The 15,559-nt window shown below is 39.3% G+C and overlaps 1 protein-coding gene across 1 annotated transcript in view; it reads left to right on the forward strand.

Moving 5' to 3' along the window:
• Window positions 1–15,559, forward strand: part of COL4A6 (collagen type IV alpha 6 chain) — a 119,475-nt gene that overhangs the window by 84,322 nt on the left and 19,594 nt on the right. The window contains exons 12-25 of the mRNA XM_086850634.1: window positions 51–92; window positions 964–1,056; window positions 1,846–1,899; window positions 3,274–3,333; window positions 3,798–3,842; window positions 4,423–4,476; window positions 5,786–5,855; window positions 6,311–6,421; window positions 7,226–7,375; window positions 8,720–8,824; window positions 9,678–9,838; window positions 10,872–11,051; window positions 11,617–11,800; window positions 15,487–15,558. Coding sequence (XP_086706760.1) covers window positions 51–92; window positions 964–1,056; window positions 1,846–1,899; window positions 3,274–3,333; window positions 3,798–3,842; window positions 4,423–4,476; window positions 5,786–5,855; window positions 6,311–6,421; window positions 7,226–7,375; window positions 8,720–8,824; window positions 9,678–9,838; window positions 10,872–11,051; window positions 11,617–11,800; window positions 15,487–15,558 — 1,381 coding nt within the window. The remainder of the gene's footprint in view (window positions 1–50; window positions 93–963; window positions 1,057–1,845; window positions 1,900–3,273; window positions 3,334–3,797; window positions 3,843–4,422; window positions 4,477–5,785; window positions 5,856–6,310; window positions 6,422–7,225; window positions 7,376–8,719; window positions 8,825–9,677; window positions 9,839–10,871; window positions 11,052–11,616; window positions 11,801–15,486; window position 15,559) is intronic.

Consider the following 15,559-nt stretch of genomic DNA (forward strand, 5'->3'; position numbering starts at 1 on the left):
TGTTGCTGTTGTTTTGTTATTCATTCATCCATGGTATTTTTCTCTCCTAGGGTAACATGGGATTAGGCTTTCAAGGAGAGAAAGGAGAAAAGGTAAGTGAAATGTGTTTTATTATAGAAAGAACATGAAATAATACTCCAGAGTTCCATCATAGCTTGCTTGATCCTCTAGAAAGTGGCTGGATTCTAGCATTTTCTTCCGTTCCTTTTTCTTTTCTTTTCTTGGACTGACTGGCAGTTAAAATACAAAAGATTCTTGCTGCTTCCTTTTTTGTTCATACACTAAAAAGGATAGGAGCCTTTTCTGGGTGAAGAGAAAGAAAGGGAAATCTCAAGTCAGTGCAGTATTTTCATGGTTATCGAGACCTGAGGTTCTTAGACCTTTTGAATCTCCACTTTTCAGTTTCTTTGGACCATGACCTCTTGTATTGAGTTATTCCAATGACTTCATTCTTCCTGGCTTTCATTACATTCTTTGGGTCAACTGGTGTGTAATTTATAGTCTCACTATCCTAAATGGGTGTCTTGCAGTCTGTATCTGCACAGAATTTACACAGGCAAAATAGGGCTTCTTCAAGTTCTCAATCTGGGACTTAATTCTACTGATGTTAAAAATGGTTCTCCGCCTTCCACAATTCTGATTGTTCCTTCTCTCCTTTCCTTTCGTATTTCTCCGCAAAGTTTTTCTGAAATGTTTTCCTGTGAGTTCAATAGCTGAGCCTATTTTTTTTTTGTGTACCATGTTTTATATCCACAAGGCTTTGGAAACAGATGCATTTTGTTCATCCTGATTCTCCATCTGATCTTTTGATTCCCATGACCAAAGTCCCATGCTAGCATTCAGGCACACAGATTTATATACCTGAGATATAAATTAAGTGTTTTATTCTTCTGATTTGTAGGCTATTTCCATAGAAAATCAAACATGGTCTGCTATGTTAATATCTTCCTCTTTTGTCTACAGGGCGATGTGGGGATGCCTGGGCCTCCAGGTCCCCCACCATCTACTGGAATACTGGAATTCATGGGATTTCCAAAGGGGAAGCAAGGAGAAAAGGTCTGTAAATTCAGTGTACAAACCCTCTCCCTCTCCATGCTCCTTCACTCAAGAAAGAACAAAATTACTGAATAGTGAGAGCTATTTTATTTCCAAATCAAAATAATTTTCTGTACTAGTTTAATCTATCAAATGGTTATTGAACAACAATATTCATAGCTCAGAGCATTGTGGACCACTAGAGAATACACACCTCTCAGAAGAAGAAATCTGGAAGCTATTTAAAGGCTTTTGTCATTAATCCTAAAAATAAGTGAACTGTAGTTTGTTTTTGTTAGACCTGTGAAACTGTGTCAGCTGAAGCAAAAAAAACAATTTAGAAAAATAAATGGAAGGTCCATCTCTTTTGCCTTAGTGCACGCTACTCTGAAATAATCAGATTTTTTCACCTTTGCATTGTTATTACTGAGATGTAAGAGCTGTGTGGTCCTTGAGTTAAAGATTCTCTAGACACATGACATGTTATTTTGCTGCTTTCATGCAGCACTCTGCATGTTGCAGTTCCCTAGATAACGATATGAAATGCCTCTAGTTTGACTTGTAACAGTTGTGGACAATAGAGCAGCAGTTCCCAGGCAGTGGCATTTGAAGCTGTGGGAAGTGGCCAGAGGATGCACCAGCACTGTGTTGAAAGCCCCTGATCCGACACATGGTGACACAGACCCAGTGCATTCACTGACAAATTACAAAGCTATACTTCAGGTGTCAGGAGCATGGAGGGTGGATAGAGGAAGGTCTTGCTTTCATAGGCTCAATGATTTATTGTGTTTGTCTCTTTGCCCTTGCTAGGGTGAGCCAGGTCCTCAAGGATTCCCTGGAGACCAAGGATTGCCTGGTACCTCGGTAAGGACAGAGGAGTGTTTTTGACATATGCCTAAGAGGCATTAGGTGGTTCAACAACCTCTGAATTACTAAGGCCTCTACAGGAGCTTCTAGGCACAAGAGAACTTTGAAAATCTGATAAAAATGTTCACAAGACTTTTAGAAAAGTGTAAGTGTAATCTGATAGCTTTTTGTCCTGTAGAGACAAAGAATATAGTGCTGTCCTACTACAGACTTAGTAAGTTGCTCAGATTTCAATACCTGGAGCCTGCTGTTTGCAGAGACCTGCTCAGAGCTCTACCCGTGACATGGCCACTTGATGGCAATGTTCCTTGTCCCACAAACATTTTTAAGAATCCTAGTTTTTTCCCTTCTATTATATCTAAACATACTTTTTTTTAATTTTACTTTAAAGCTGTAAAGCACATACAGGTCTTTCTATCCATATACAATCAGTTAAAATGGGCTGTTTAATATTAGTGTTTATCAACTCAGCATGCTGTAGCATCTTCTCTATATGAATTAAGAAAAGTAATTTACCTGTGAATTCCAGAGAGCTATTTCCTTTCTTAAAACTTTTTGTAAACAGAGATTGTTTCAGTAAGTTTAAGGAATAAATTTTTTTGGGTACTTCTGACTAATAAGATAAATTGTCAGTTTATACAGATATTCTTAGTAGAAATAAGTGCAAGAAAAACCTGTACATAAAACACAGTTTGTTTTAAACCATTCCAGACATGTTCCATTATGACCATGCTTAGTTTTATGCATCACAAAAGACCCATTGAAGCTGGTGAAACTGAACGTATGTGCAAATTTAACCACAACCACAAGATATTTTAAGATTGAAGCCTGGAAATTGCTTAGCTACTGTTACTCTTGCTGAAGTTAAATCCTGGTCTTCTATCTCTGGATTTGATACTTCTTGCAGACTGGGAAGACCACCAAACATTTTCAAATGCTGAGTGTGAAAATGCTAGTTTTGTGTCATTCTTGGGCTTTGGGAGGGAAAAGTGTGCTCTGAGCATTCCCTTGAGCTGCTGCTGTTAAGAACTGAGACTTGAAATAATTTCTCAATGTAGAATAGAATACAGAGTAGCATTGGCAGGTCTTTGCTGTCTATAGCATGGTCACTTGCAGTTGCTATTGAAATATATATTTAAATGGATAGAAGTCTTGTGGAATAAAGCAGTACTGTACTGCCTGTACATGAACATACTGCCATGTCTGGTTGATAGAAACTTTCTGAGACAAAATAGTCCCAGCAGAAAGAGTCAGTTTCCTTTGTCTATTGTACTGTTTGTATAAAAAATAGGTTTGTGTTCTCTTTACTTAGCAATGTGCTGCTCAATTCCAAACAAATCACAGAGATTTAATGTTGACATTTTTCCTCAGGAATTTGGAGGTGTTGGAGAAAAAGGAGAAAAAGGTGTGCCTGGCTTACCAGGTGGCAGGGTAGGTAACTTCATGAAGTCTTTAAATGCCTGTTCTCAAACACATGAAGTGAGCCTTTCATCAGCAGATGCATTCCCTGCAGTGATATGCTCTTATGCAACTGGAAGACCATGGCATTCTGTTATGTGTCTGCAGAATAAGTTGTCTGAAAGAAAGTCTTGACCACACTTTGATTTATAGGTTTTGTGATTACAGAGTAACACCACTAAGTTCCAGTAAGTTGAGACACCAAGATTTCCTTAACTTGAACTGCCAATTAGAAAAACAATGGTTAAATAAGTCTGCTTTTTTCAGTTATTTTGTTAAATTCTTTACATTGTGATTGTTAGTAATTGAGAGATAAGACAAGCAGTGGTAGCTTCTCCTTTTGAAAGTTTTAGCTTTTAATTCTTTGATGCTGAGATATTTGAAGCCTGATCAAGCTGAGATGGAGCCTCTAAACGTTAATGACTTTGCTGTTCTAGGGTCTTCTGGGACTGGATGGATCTGAAGGAATTCCAGGGAGAAAGGTGAAATTTCTTTTCTTTTTTACTGTACTTAAGAGTTACAGAAGCCCTCTAACTGCTTAAGATCTACCGACTTCCTTGTATTGTGGCTTCAAGTTCTCTGATGGGTAAATATACCTGCCTTATTGAAATAGTTAAGCTAAGTAGAAAGTCCACAAAAACATTAGGTCCTTCATCTCCCAGTGTTACTTTAAATGTTTTGGTGACAATAATTTTTTAGAAGGGGAAAACAGTGGGGGCAAAATGTGTTGGACAAGGAAAAGTATTGCTTAGACTCTTCATTTTGCAAGCATTTCTACAGTTCTGTGAGAGCTCCTAGGTGTTCTGATTTGCACACCTTCAGCCTGCTCACTAGTTCTCACCATCTTCACAGCACAAGGAGGGCTGAAGGAGCTCTGGTATTTTGTGAGTGCTGAGAAATTGATGCTATCAGTTTTCTCTTTCTTTAATTCTTCTTCATATGTTTGGTAGGACAAATAATTCGGTTTTTGATTTGAGTCCAGGCTATGCAGATCTCTCAGCTGAAAAATAATGCCACTTATTGTCTCACTGTGTACCATCGTTCCCTTATGGGATTTTGCAGGGCCATCCAGGTGTTCCAGGCTATCCAGGACTGGATGGAGCTGAAGGCATGAAGGTAACTTCTCACTAAAGCATGGGTTTTTTTAAGGTATTTGCATGAATAAATAACTCTCATTGCTCCAATCAAACCACTTGTTTGCCCCTATATCACTGTCATTTTCAGTATGATTCTGTTCCTTGTTCCTCATTCACTTTATTATTAAGCATAAAAATGAGTGGTTGCTGAGTCGTGAATGCTTGGGTATTTTCATAATTTTTCAATGTTAATCATTGAACTTCATGACTTAGAATTGTAGGTGTAGCCTTTCTGGTCTCCTTTGTCCTTACACCAATGCCATATTTATTGGACCGTTAGGGCAAGATTAGGTGGAAGTAAGTTGATGTTAATATAGTTGAGTTGCCAAGGCTATCTGAAGTCTTGGATCACAGATCTACAAGTTTAGACAAGCCTGAGAATGTGTTCAGTTCTCAGTCTTCAGTTTTACTAGATATAGGTGATGCATAGCAGACGTTTTCTGTGTATCTTACAATTTGGGTAGTCAGACGGCTGGAAACAGAGTGGAAGATGATTGGCTAGTAGTTTGCTGTGAAAACACTGATCTGCCACCAAGATTGCAGACTTGTAAAATGCAAGTACTGAAGGAACTTTTGTGCACAGTACATGGAAGAAGTAGTATTAGATGTTTCTGTACAGAGAGGCATTACTGGAAGAAGCAACAAAGCGTGCACTGCTTTGGCTCACTGCATGGTGATTATATGATAAATATGATGGCCATTTTGATGACAGTCAAATTTTGTGCTTGCAGTTTCAAAGAGGATCTCTTTGAAAGTGTCAGAAATGACACTGCAGTTTATCACAATTTTCTTGTTCTGCCTGGATGATTTTATGAAGGAATCCATTTTTCTGTTAGCTTCTATTATTGAAATTCAGTATTCCAAGGCAACAGATAGCTGCAGTGATGAAAGCTTTTAAAAATGAGATTGCTCATAGCAGCTTTTACCACAAAGTGAACAGATATGATCTACCTGATATTGGTCAGTGTGCTGACAACTGGTCTCCAATACACATTTTGTATACATGTCTGTGCTTCCTATTGAGGTGATTGAAGACCTTCAGAGGATAGCTGGATAGTAGCAGCCATCTTATCTGAAGCAGCCATCAGTTTCATCAGACAGGAATGATATTAAGTCAGGACAGCAGATGATTATGAATAGCAGAACAAAGTGAATTCTTCAGCAAGACAAAGAATGATGGTTAATCGTTGAATGGCTGCAGATATTGGTGCCATAATAGTCTGCTTCCTGACAAGCAGCTTCCTCTCCATCACCCATCTGAATATGGTACTAATCTGTTTTCTTTACAGGGTGAATTAGGTGACATTGGTCCCCCAGGTCCTCCTGTCATTATTGACAGGGAAGGTGTAGTCATTTCAGGTACACATTTCCATTTTGTTTTGGAACTCACGTTCCAAAGTACTTTTTCTCATCCAACTTTCTTTCTTACTGTTTTTTACCACTTTCCCACATTGTGTATTGGGTCTAATCCATCCCTTGTCATTTTTTCTTTATTTCTCTATTGTTTGGCTACATGTATATTTAGTTCTTTGTTTGTATCTTCAGAATTTAAAGAAAGCCATTCATCCCCACATTGCAGAATGATGTGTTTCAAGGCAGAATGAAATGTCTTGCCTGGGAGATGGACTGTGTGTGAGCATGGACAAATGCTGTGTCTGCCCTGTAAACACACTTCTATCTGTCTTTACTGTACCAAGGAAAGACGGCTTTCTGGTGCTACATGGTAAAGGGTGCTCTAAACGTAATTGACTGAACACTATTTCAGCAGAAATTCTCATGAGATTTTCTTCCTTGTTTTCCTCTTTCTCTAATAGGTGCCCCGGGTGACCCTGGAAACATGGGAGCACCTGGTCCTCCTGGAGATGAAGGGATCGTTGGTTTACCAGGCCTTCCAGGGGCTCCAGGGTTTCCAGGCCTGGAGAGAGGTAAAGCAGCTGCTCCCAGCACTCTTCACAGGCTGTTGGCTGTGGGTTTTGTGGAGAAGTTTCTGGGTGGTGGCCTGGAGATGGTGAAGGTACTGGTGCAAGCCTCTCCCTGCTCCTTCAGCTGGCTGATTTGCAGGCTGCTATATGAGAAATAGGAGGGAGGGATGACACATAGGGAAGCCAATTGTGTTGACTTGGATGGGAGCAAAATTAGTGACCCAATTATTACAGCCCAGGTAAGTCTACACGTGTGAATATTTGGTGTGGTAGTGTACACAGGCGGCTGTGGTTTGATTTCCATTTTGAATGTGCTGATAGGAAGAACTTTTCCTTCCTTTTAAATTATAATTAATGTTTTTGAAAATTTTTAATTACTTTTTATATTTGCAAACAGATTGGCTTGATAAACCCACTGGGGATGCAACCTATTTGTCCCATTCAAGATCTCACTCAAAATTTTTGTTTCACCTGAATGTCATCTGGGAAATTCTGGCCTGCAATAATTCAGAGACTAGGAACTACCAAGAAAATCAAAAAATAAACCCCCTTCAGTCTTACTTAGTTAATTGTCTGATTCATCAATGGGACTTAAATGCAGTGCTGTAAATTTTTTTGAATGACCAAAGGAGTGTCTAAATGGGAGCCTGTTGGTCCTTCCAATTAGTACTTTTTCCTTGGTAAAAATATGAGTTGTTCTGTCCTAACATGATTGCAGTTCAGGCTACAATGGTAATTATCTTAACATTGAAAATACTTCAGTGTGTTTGTTGCTGGAGAGCTGTTCATTGTGTCATTGTTGTCTAGATGGAATAGGCCCTGGAGGGTCTCCAGGTATTCCAGGAATGAAGGGTGAAGTGGGAGAACCTGGAAGAGCAACAATTGGAATACCAGGCCCTCCAGGCAGAGGTGGTTTACCAGGTCTGCCTGGAGCACCAGGATTGCCTGGTTCACCACGTATGTAGAATTTTTACATCTACTTCTATATTGTTTTCAGAGCGAAATAGGATAAATAATCATTAATATATTTAGGTTTTTGCTAGCAAGGATTATTCATCTGTAAATTGTAAATGTTTGACTGACACCTCATTGTGATTGTAGCTCACAAACATATATATCAGTAGGTACACTCCTATAAAGTAAGACAATAGACCTAATTATTGTTAAGTGTGGTAGCCTGAGAGACTGAGGCACAAAGTTGTGTTGACAAATTTATGGCACAGAACTTTGAAGGTCTAGGCTAGTCTCCTGTTCACCTAGGTAAGGTGACCTTATGAACATCTGGGGTAAATATCTGTCTTGGAGCAAGTAGTTTGAGTGCCAGGAGTCAGACAGGATGCCTGAAGATATAGTTTCCAGACCTAAGGAGTTGGAATTTTGGTTTTACATGTTCATTTGCATGGATGTCCTGATTAAATTAATTGTGCATTGTTTTGTTTTCCTCAGAAACTGAGTATTACTGGAGCAGGGTTGAGTTTACAAAACTATGTTTTACCATTCTTCCATAAGCTGTGTTTTTTTGAGAACCAACCCTTCAAAACAGGGCACATTCCAATGATGGAGCCAGTGAGCATGATCTGATTAAATGGTTTTCTGTGGAGAAGAAATAAGTGTTCTCTTATAACTCTTATAACTGTTTGCTAGTTAAATCTGGCTCACTTTTCTGTAGAGTCTGTAAAGCTCCTGTAGCTATGTTTAGCTGATGGCTGCAGTTTGTTTCCATGGAGCATCAGGCAGTGCCAGTCAGCACTCCATCTTACTGTTGTCATGGAGGGGAAGGGTTTTCAGACAGTGTAGTTTTGGATTATGTTTGATTGCTTTCTGCAGCTGTTTCCATCAGCTTATGTTTCATTCTATTCAGCATATGAAGAGGTGTAGACAACAATCCTGCAGTCTTGAAGTGAGGGACAAAGAAAGTCCCCTTAATCCTTTTGCCCTTTAGAATTTTCCTGAGCTAAAACCACTGAATCAAAGTAATTTGCCCTTCTTTACACTACCTGTCCACAGTTTGATGAGTTCTTTGGACAGCTGGTAAATCTGTGAAAAAGTGTAAAGGGCAGAGTAAAGGAATGAAACTCTGTTGCATCTACACTGTGAAAACTTCTGCTTTTCTGAGGAGCTAGAAGTAAATGTGACAGAGAACTGCAGCCTGTGAGTAGTACCAACCAAGATCCATCTCCTGGTGTTACATCCACAGTTGTAGTTTCCTCTGGTTCCAGTTGCATCACTGATTTGGTAAGTCAGTAATGAGCTAGAGATCAGACTTCTCATGGCTTTTCCTTGCCTTTTTTCTGCATATAGGCCCTTCATTTTTCCCAGTGATAATCCTGACTGGAAGTATTGGGTCCCCAGGGGAGCCTGGGCAAAGAGGTCTGCCAGGAGCTTTGGGTCCAAAGGGCTACAAAGGTAATTGACTCTTGTTTTGAGAGAGTTTTTCAGCAGTCATCAGGCTGAAAGAGATTTACATGTGGTTAATATCCTAAGGGATGAGTTGTAAGTGTCTTTATGACAAATCACAGGAGAGGTTGAAGGAGCCAACAGCCTTTGCAATTTAGAGAGTGTTGTGCTCAGCACTGTCAGTAAAATCCTTTTTCTTCTCTTCTTACTCTGCTCAGGCAAATAAGCTGATAAACATATCATACCCAGAAAATTAGCTAAGTAAGTTATACTTTAAAGCCATGGGACTTAAAAATAAAATCTTGTTCACTGATTTTTACAATAGAGGCTGTAAATGACAGAAAAACTCAATTTTATTCTCCTCTGTGCTAAAAATTGTGAGAATTTGGGTCTTAGTGTATGACAGAACCAGCAACAAAAGCCATGACAACACAAATCACTGTGCTTGGTGATTGTTTGGGTCTGTGGCCAGTAACAATTCAGAAGTCATTGTAACCTACTGTGAGGGAAGTATGGATTTGTTTTCTCTGATAACTATCTCTTAAAAAATGCACAAGACCTCCCTAAAATTCCCCTAAACCCTCTGCTTAGGAAAGTTTAAACCTTTGGGAAGAGGTCTAGAAGTGCTGAGGTTCATGCTGCACATGGTTATTTGGTGATGGGCATTGCATGGACATTAACCTGAGAAAACCTGAGCTCCACTTGCTTGGCACATACATCACCTGAGCAGAGGAGGCATAAAATCAAATCATATGAGAATGGCTTTATCTTAATTGAATCAAATACTGCTTTTGGAGCTTTTGCAAATGAAAAGGATCTTTATCCAAATGAAACTCAGTTTGGAGCATTGACTATTTTCCAGGAGAGGCAGGTGATTGTGCTTGTGATGGAGGAGTTACAAGAGCCGGTCTAAAAGGCATCTCAGGTCCACCAGGTCCATCAGGAAGCCCTGGTGTACCTGGTGCCAAAGGTGATGGTGGAGACCCAGGCTCTGTGGGAGCACCAGGACTGCAAGGCCCTCTGGTAAGGCAGGAAGAGTTTCTGTTGGTTGTTGTGACTTACAGGAGTGGCAATGTGCAATTGCTGGTCTGGAATGTAATGAAAGCAGAACACTTTTTTCATGCATGCTTCTATTTGTTTGGATTTTTTTAAAAAGCAGCCTAGAAACTGATCTGCATAAAGAGACTGAAAGAGATATCATCTATCATCTATAAAAATGGGAGATCAAATGGTTCTTAAATTCTGAGAACTGCACATTATTCAGTCAAGAGAAAAGCAGTAAGCTATTCATCCCAGGACTTCTTGGAAGTAGACATACATGGATTAGACCCAAGGCTCTTCCTAAGTGAGGGCTGGCTGGGGAAGCAGTTGTACATATGCATGGAGAGAAGATCCAAGAAATCAGACAGAGAGAACTTTCCACATCATTGCTATAAAAACTGTACCACAAATGGAGTCTGCTTCCTAACTACTGTATGCTACATATATTAATGAGAGTTGAGCTCTGCTTTTTATCAGAGTCGATAACAAATAGGATTTTCCAAAGTGCTGAGCATTACTTATTGCAAATATTTGCTTTTGAAAATTACAGTCTATAAAAATACTAGTCTTTTGTCTTCAGACTATCTTCATTGGTGTCAGTAAGCACAGCACACCAAGCAATAGGGAAGAAGATTCATTATTGGGTCTCATTATATTATGAGTGATATAATGTTCCCAGATGCCGTGGGATGTTGGCATTCAGGATTGCTGTCACTATTACCAAGGTTTGGCTTGCCACCATGGAGCTGTAGTGACAGTAGAAACAGCTGTAAACAAACAAACCTCTTCCCCCCACCTCCCCCAAATTAATGTAATTCTATACATTAGAATTAGAATTAGAATTAGAATTAGAATTAGAATTAGAATTAGAATTAGAATTAGAATTAGAATTAGAATTAGAATGCCCCCTGGAGATTCTTTCTGATTTTCTTATTGTGTCCTGTCCTCATATGACATTTTTAAGAAGCAAAGCCTTTTCACTGCATGTTCCTTTTCTTTATCTATTGGTCTGTAGGCTTCAGCTGGTCAACAAGGACTTCCAGGCCTTAAGGGAGAAAAAGGGGATCCATCCTATGCAACAGTCAAAGGTACTCGTGGGGACCGTGGTGCGACAGCACCCAGAGGACCTTCAGGCATCCCAGGAACTCCAGGCAGAGATGGACTTCCAGGCTTGCCAGGCCCACCAGGCCCTCCAGTAAGTTCAGATTTGCAGCAGTGCTTCAGAACTAGAATAAGGAGCAGAGAAAAGAGCCAGGCCTGGCAAATTAATTGTGATTAGCCCTGTGGTAAATCTTCAAATACATAAAAAGCTCACAGTTCCTGAGCACAAATTCATCTTGGTCAGGATTAATAATTGGCATTCCTAACACCTCTATCAAAAAATAAACTTCAGTAGACCCTAATACTGTTCTGTGTTGAATCTTAAAAGACAAAAGACATTATAGGCATAATTATGAATGAAATTTTGAAATAAAAAAAAAATCACACCAGAATCTTATTAATTTAAAACAAAGTAAATATCTTTCAGAATCTGTAACAGTTGCATTTTGGCAAATGCAACATAAAATATTCTTTGTAATAGTCACCAAGTTTTGCTGCATTTTAAAATAAAGATGGATAATTTGTAGTGGTTTCTATTTCTTTTCAGGTTCACCTGAACAGAACCAACCAAACTCTTACACACTTTTTAAAATTATAGTGGTGGATATTCTTTCTGCATCCCTTTGATTTTCAGCTGTAATTGTCTTTGCTATGCACAGGGTGATGGTGGACTAGGTTTCCCAGGTGAAAAAGGTTTGCCAGGATTACCTGGCTCCAAGGGCCATCAAGGAGAAACTGGTTCTCCTGGTGTTGGATACCCAGGTCCTAGAGGAGTTCGTGGACCACCAGGTGACACTGGAATGGATGGGTTTCCAGGACAAGCAGGTCTTCCAGGCCCTCCAGGTAGGTATTGTTGGGTCTGCTCTTAGTTTAAAAAAGGTAAAGCTGCAAGTCAAATTATATTCAATTTACTGCTGTGCCTGTGGCCAGAAGATTGCATTAGGCTAAAGACTGCTCTTCAAATTAATTGAAACTTCCAGGCCTCATATAGCAGTCACAGCTTTCTCAAGTTGTCATGTTCAGGAGATAATAAGCAATATTCAAGCAGTTCTGAAGTACTAAGAGTATTATATGGATCTACTCCCTGACTATTGTTGGAGAGACATTTTGCACCAAAGGTGGTTACAAAGAGTGATAAAATGAGGTTTTTGAAAACACCTAATTCATTGTCCAAATAAAAACAGTAATTCACTGATATCTGAAGTGTCTGATTCAGTTTTCAAAACTATTATTGAAATAAGAGCTCCAGATTTTTTTAGAAGAAATGGTAATACATTGTATGAATGGACAGGTGTTGATGAATAAGAGGTTGTCAAGATAGGTAGAACATTCAGTTAAGACTCGTACAACTAGCTCTGGGCTGTGTTTGCTTCCTGAGCTACTATAATTTGGTGCAGTTGGTGTGTCATTATGTGCACCTAAAGCACACCTTAATGACCAAGGTGATAAGTTAATAGGGGTTTGATAATACTTCATATACAATGCTTTATGTTCATTCTCAAATTGAGTTACATGGAAATTCATGTCTAAACATTTATGGAAAATGTTTTCATTACAAAATTACTGCAGAAAGCTGATCCCAATGTCCTGATTCCATGTCAGGCATTTAAATATAGCTTAAGGTAAACAGTATTTTTTCTTTGTCACTGCTGATTTTCAGCGTATTTTGCCTGCTGTGTATACTTGGGCTTCTAGGTTTGTAATTCTATCTGTGTCAATCATGCAGAGCCAGTAATGTATTTGCAGGCATAATATAGTGGCATAGATTTCTGGACTGATAAAGTGATGCTCTGAATTCAAAACCCTTGGTGGTAAGACCGCCACAGTGAGAAGAGTTGGCGGAGGAATCTCAGACCCAGAGGGAGATGAAAGCAAGGCCAGGGCAGCACTGGGAGGTTGCCAGATGTGCTGGATGGCAATATTACCTCACACCAGTGTCATGTTGCCTTGTTGTTATGGGGCAAGGAGACGCTAGCATTAATGTCCCCTGGGGCATAAACTTTTTTCCAATTCAAGTCACACGCTAAATGCTAAAAGCTTTACTAATTCCTAGTTGTGAGGGCTTGCATATTTGTCCAGGAAACTTTATGTTACAGAATCCGTTAAATTTAAATTGCATCCTATGTAAAAGTAAAATGCTCTCTCTGTGATGTGAACTCCATTTATACTGTGGAACAAATCAGAAGCCAGCTTATTATGAATGCTTCATCAAAGCTTTGGGAACAATGAACAGTCCTTTGTATAGGAGAGTATTTATAGTCAGAATACTTGGGAAAGAGAGTAAGTCATTAGCCTGTTCAGCTTGCACTATAGAGATGTGTAAAAAAATTTGTGAGTGCATCTTTCCTCCCATACTAGGAAATAATTTGCATACACTAAAAGATCCTTTGATGTTGTAAGTTTCATCTAATATTAAAGAAATGTGTGTGGGTAGAAGAAATAATCAGTCTTTATACTGTCCAGATTGAAAGGCCTTTTCATGAAAAGGCCTTGTCATCTAAAGAGTCTGTAACTTTGTACTACTTTGAAAGCAAACCAGTGGGAGATCTCAAGTCAGAACTATAATTTAATAAGAAAATTAAGATAAAAGCAATAACACAGTAACACTGGTTTAAACTGACAGTCAGGATGCAGCCTGACACCCTGTTGGTCAGGGTGGTGGTTGCAGTCCAATTAAATGATGTCTGCAGTCCTTTTGGGGTGGCAGATGTGGTTCTTATGAAGCAGTGATCCTGTAGAAGGGTCTGGTCTTCCTCTGAAGGTCCAGTGGTAGCTATGTAGCTCTTCTGTGGGAATCCAGTAGATAAGGCTACTGTGGTGTTTCAAACCTCACTTTTATATCCAGGTAGGAATGCTTGGTTCCCCCTCCTGGGCAGAGCATCTCACAATGGGATGATGTAATTTTATGAGTCATGCAGTGAGGCTTGATGACCCATTAACAGAAGATATCCCCCAAAGTTATCAGGGATGAGTCACAGGAGAGACGAAGAACACTGTCCCACCTGTTTTTAACAGATGGTATAGAAAACATACTTTTGGTTACATCTGACAATGTAACCTAAGAAAGACTTACTGAAGTAACCAGGTCAAAGGCACCCCTAAGCAATTTATGAATTTGTGCCATAAAGCCGGGTGAAACTGTCTGCTTTTAGAAGTCTAACTCTGTTTCTACCTGGCGTTATGTGATTACTGAAAAATGTTGGAATGGCCTGTATTTCACTTTAATGCCTGACATGATGGTTTCCTAATTGTTTAATTTCCTTGATACTCAGATAATACTGTGTGAAATGTAAGAAGGTAAAGTATTAAGTAGCTGGAGAAGGTAAATTTTTGATTATATAATTTTTACAGTATACCCTATTCACATAATTACAAGGATACAGTCTTATTTACATTTCAGTTATTCTCACATGAAATATCCATTGTTCAAGCATTCTACTGCTGACTAATAATGTAAAATACAGAATATGCTCATGTACAGAAGCATTTTTGGAAAACTCACATAAGAATGTTCTTAGGATCGTGTGATGTGAACTTTAACTATTAGTTAAAGTTTCCCCTTCTATGTCAGGTGTACCCTAAATGCCTGGTTTTTGAAAATACTATTCTTTATTCTACTGTATGTCTCAGAGAAGGACATCAATGCCTTATTTTACAATGCACTGAGCATCAGGCTCACGCACGATTGTAGAAAACCAGAAATGAAATGTTTCTTTTGTGTTGGAGAGTGTTCAGACAAATGCAATGTCCTGGCAACTCTGATAATGACATGTAAATTTCATTCCACTGAAGAGGGATTACTAGTGGAAACAGAGAATTTTTTTAAGAAGTGGGAGTCAGTCAAAGAGCTCTGCAATTGCTGAGTCTTGTTTGCTGTTAATAAACTTTTAAGCCATGTGGTTATTTCTTTGTCTGGAAGACTGTAGAAGAAACAGTTTGAGAATAAAGCTGAAAGAAAAAGAAACCCTTGCTATTCCAACTTCCATGCATGCACATCTCTTCCCTAACCTCCTGGGGGGAAATTTGTTTTAAACACCTGTCAGTATTCTCTCTCTACAGATATATTTCACCTTGCAAGTGCACATTTATTTTAGAATCTCACACTACAGCATATTAGTTTTACACAGTTTAGAAACTTGCTCAAGTATTAACAGTTATCATACTTGTCATCTGCCACTGACTTTGAAAGCTCTGAGCCTGGACCTAAAGTTGTAGTCACAGAGACCCTGTCACAGGGAGGACAAATTGCTGAGTGGAATCCTGGGTCTCATGCTACAAGAAGTCGACAAGAGAGACTGACTTTTAGTGGTCATGCAACAAGTCAGTAGTAAGGATGAGGTCAGAAAATTACCAGGCTCTGAATGCCTTTTATTTAACATCACATATTTGAGATGTCAGCAGTGCTTTGATGTGCATACATTCACTTGAAGCCACTTATGATGTATCCCATGAAAAACATCTGGGTACTCAGTATTCCTCTTCTGTCTCTGAAAGGGGCTGTGTGCAACCTCAGTGTTTCTTTGTTGTAGGTATCACCTTGCCCTGCATAGTTCCTGGAGCATATGGGCCCCCAGGGACTCCCGGCTTTCCAGGACCACCAGG

This window comes from Cyanistes caeruleus, chromosome 14 (assembly GCF_971803275.1).
Source record: "Cyanistes caeruleus chromosome 14, bCyaCae1.hap1.1, whole genome shotgun sequence".
NCBI lineage: Eukaryota > Metazoa > Chordata > Aves > Passeriformes > Paridae > Cyanistes > Cyanistes caeruleus.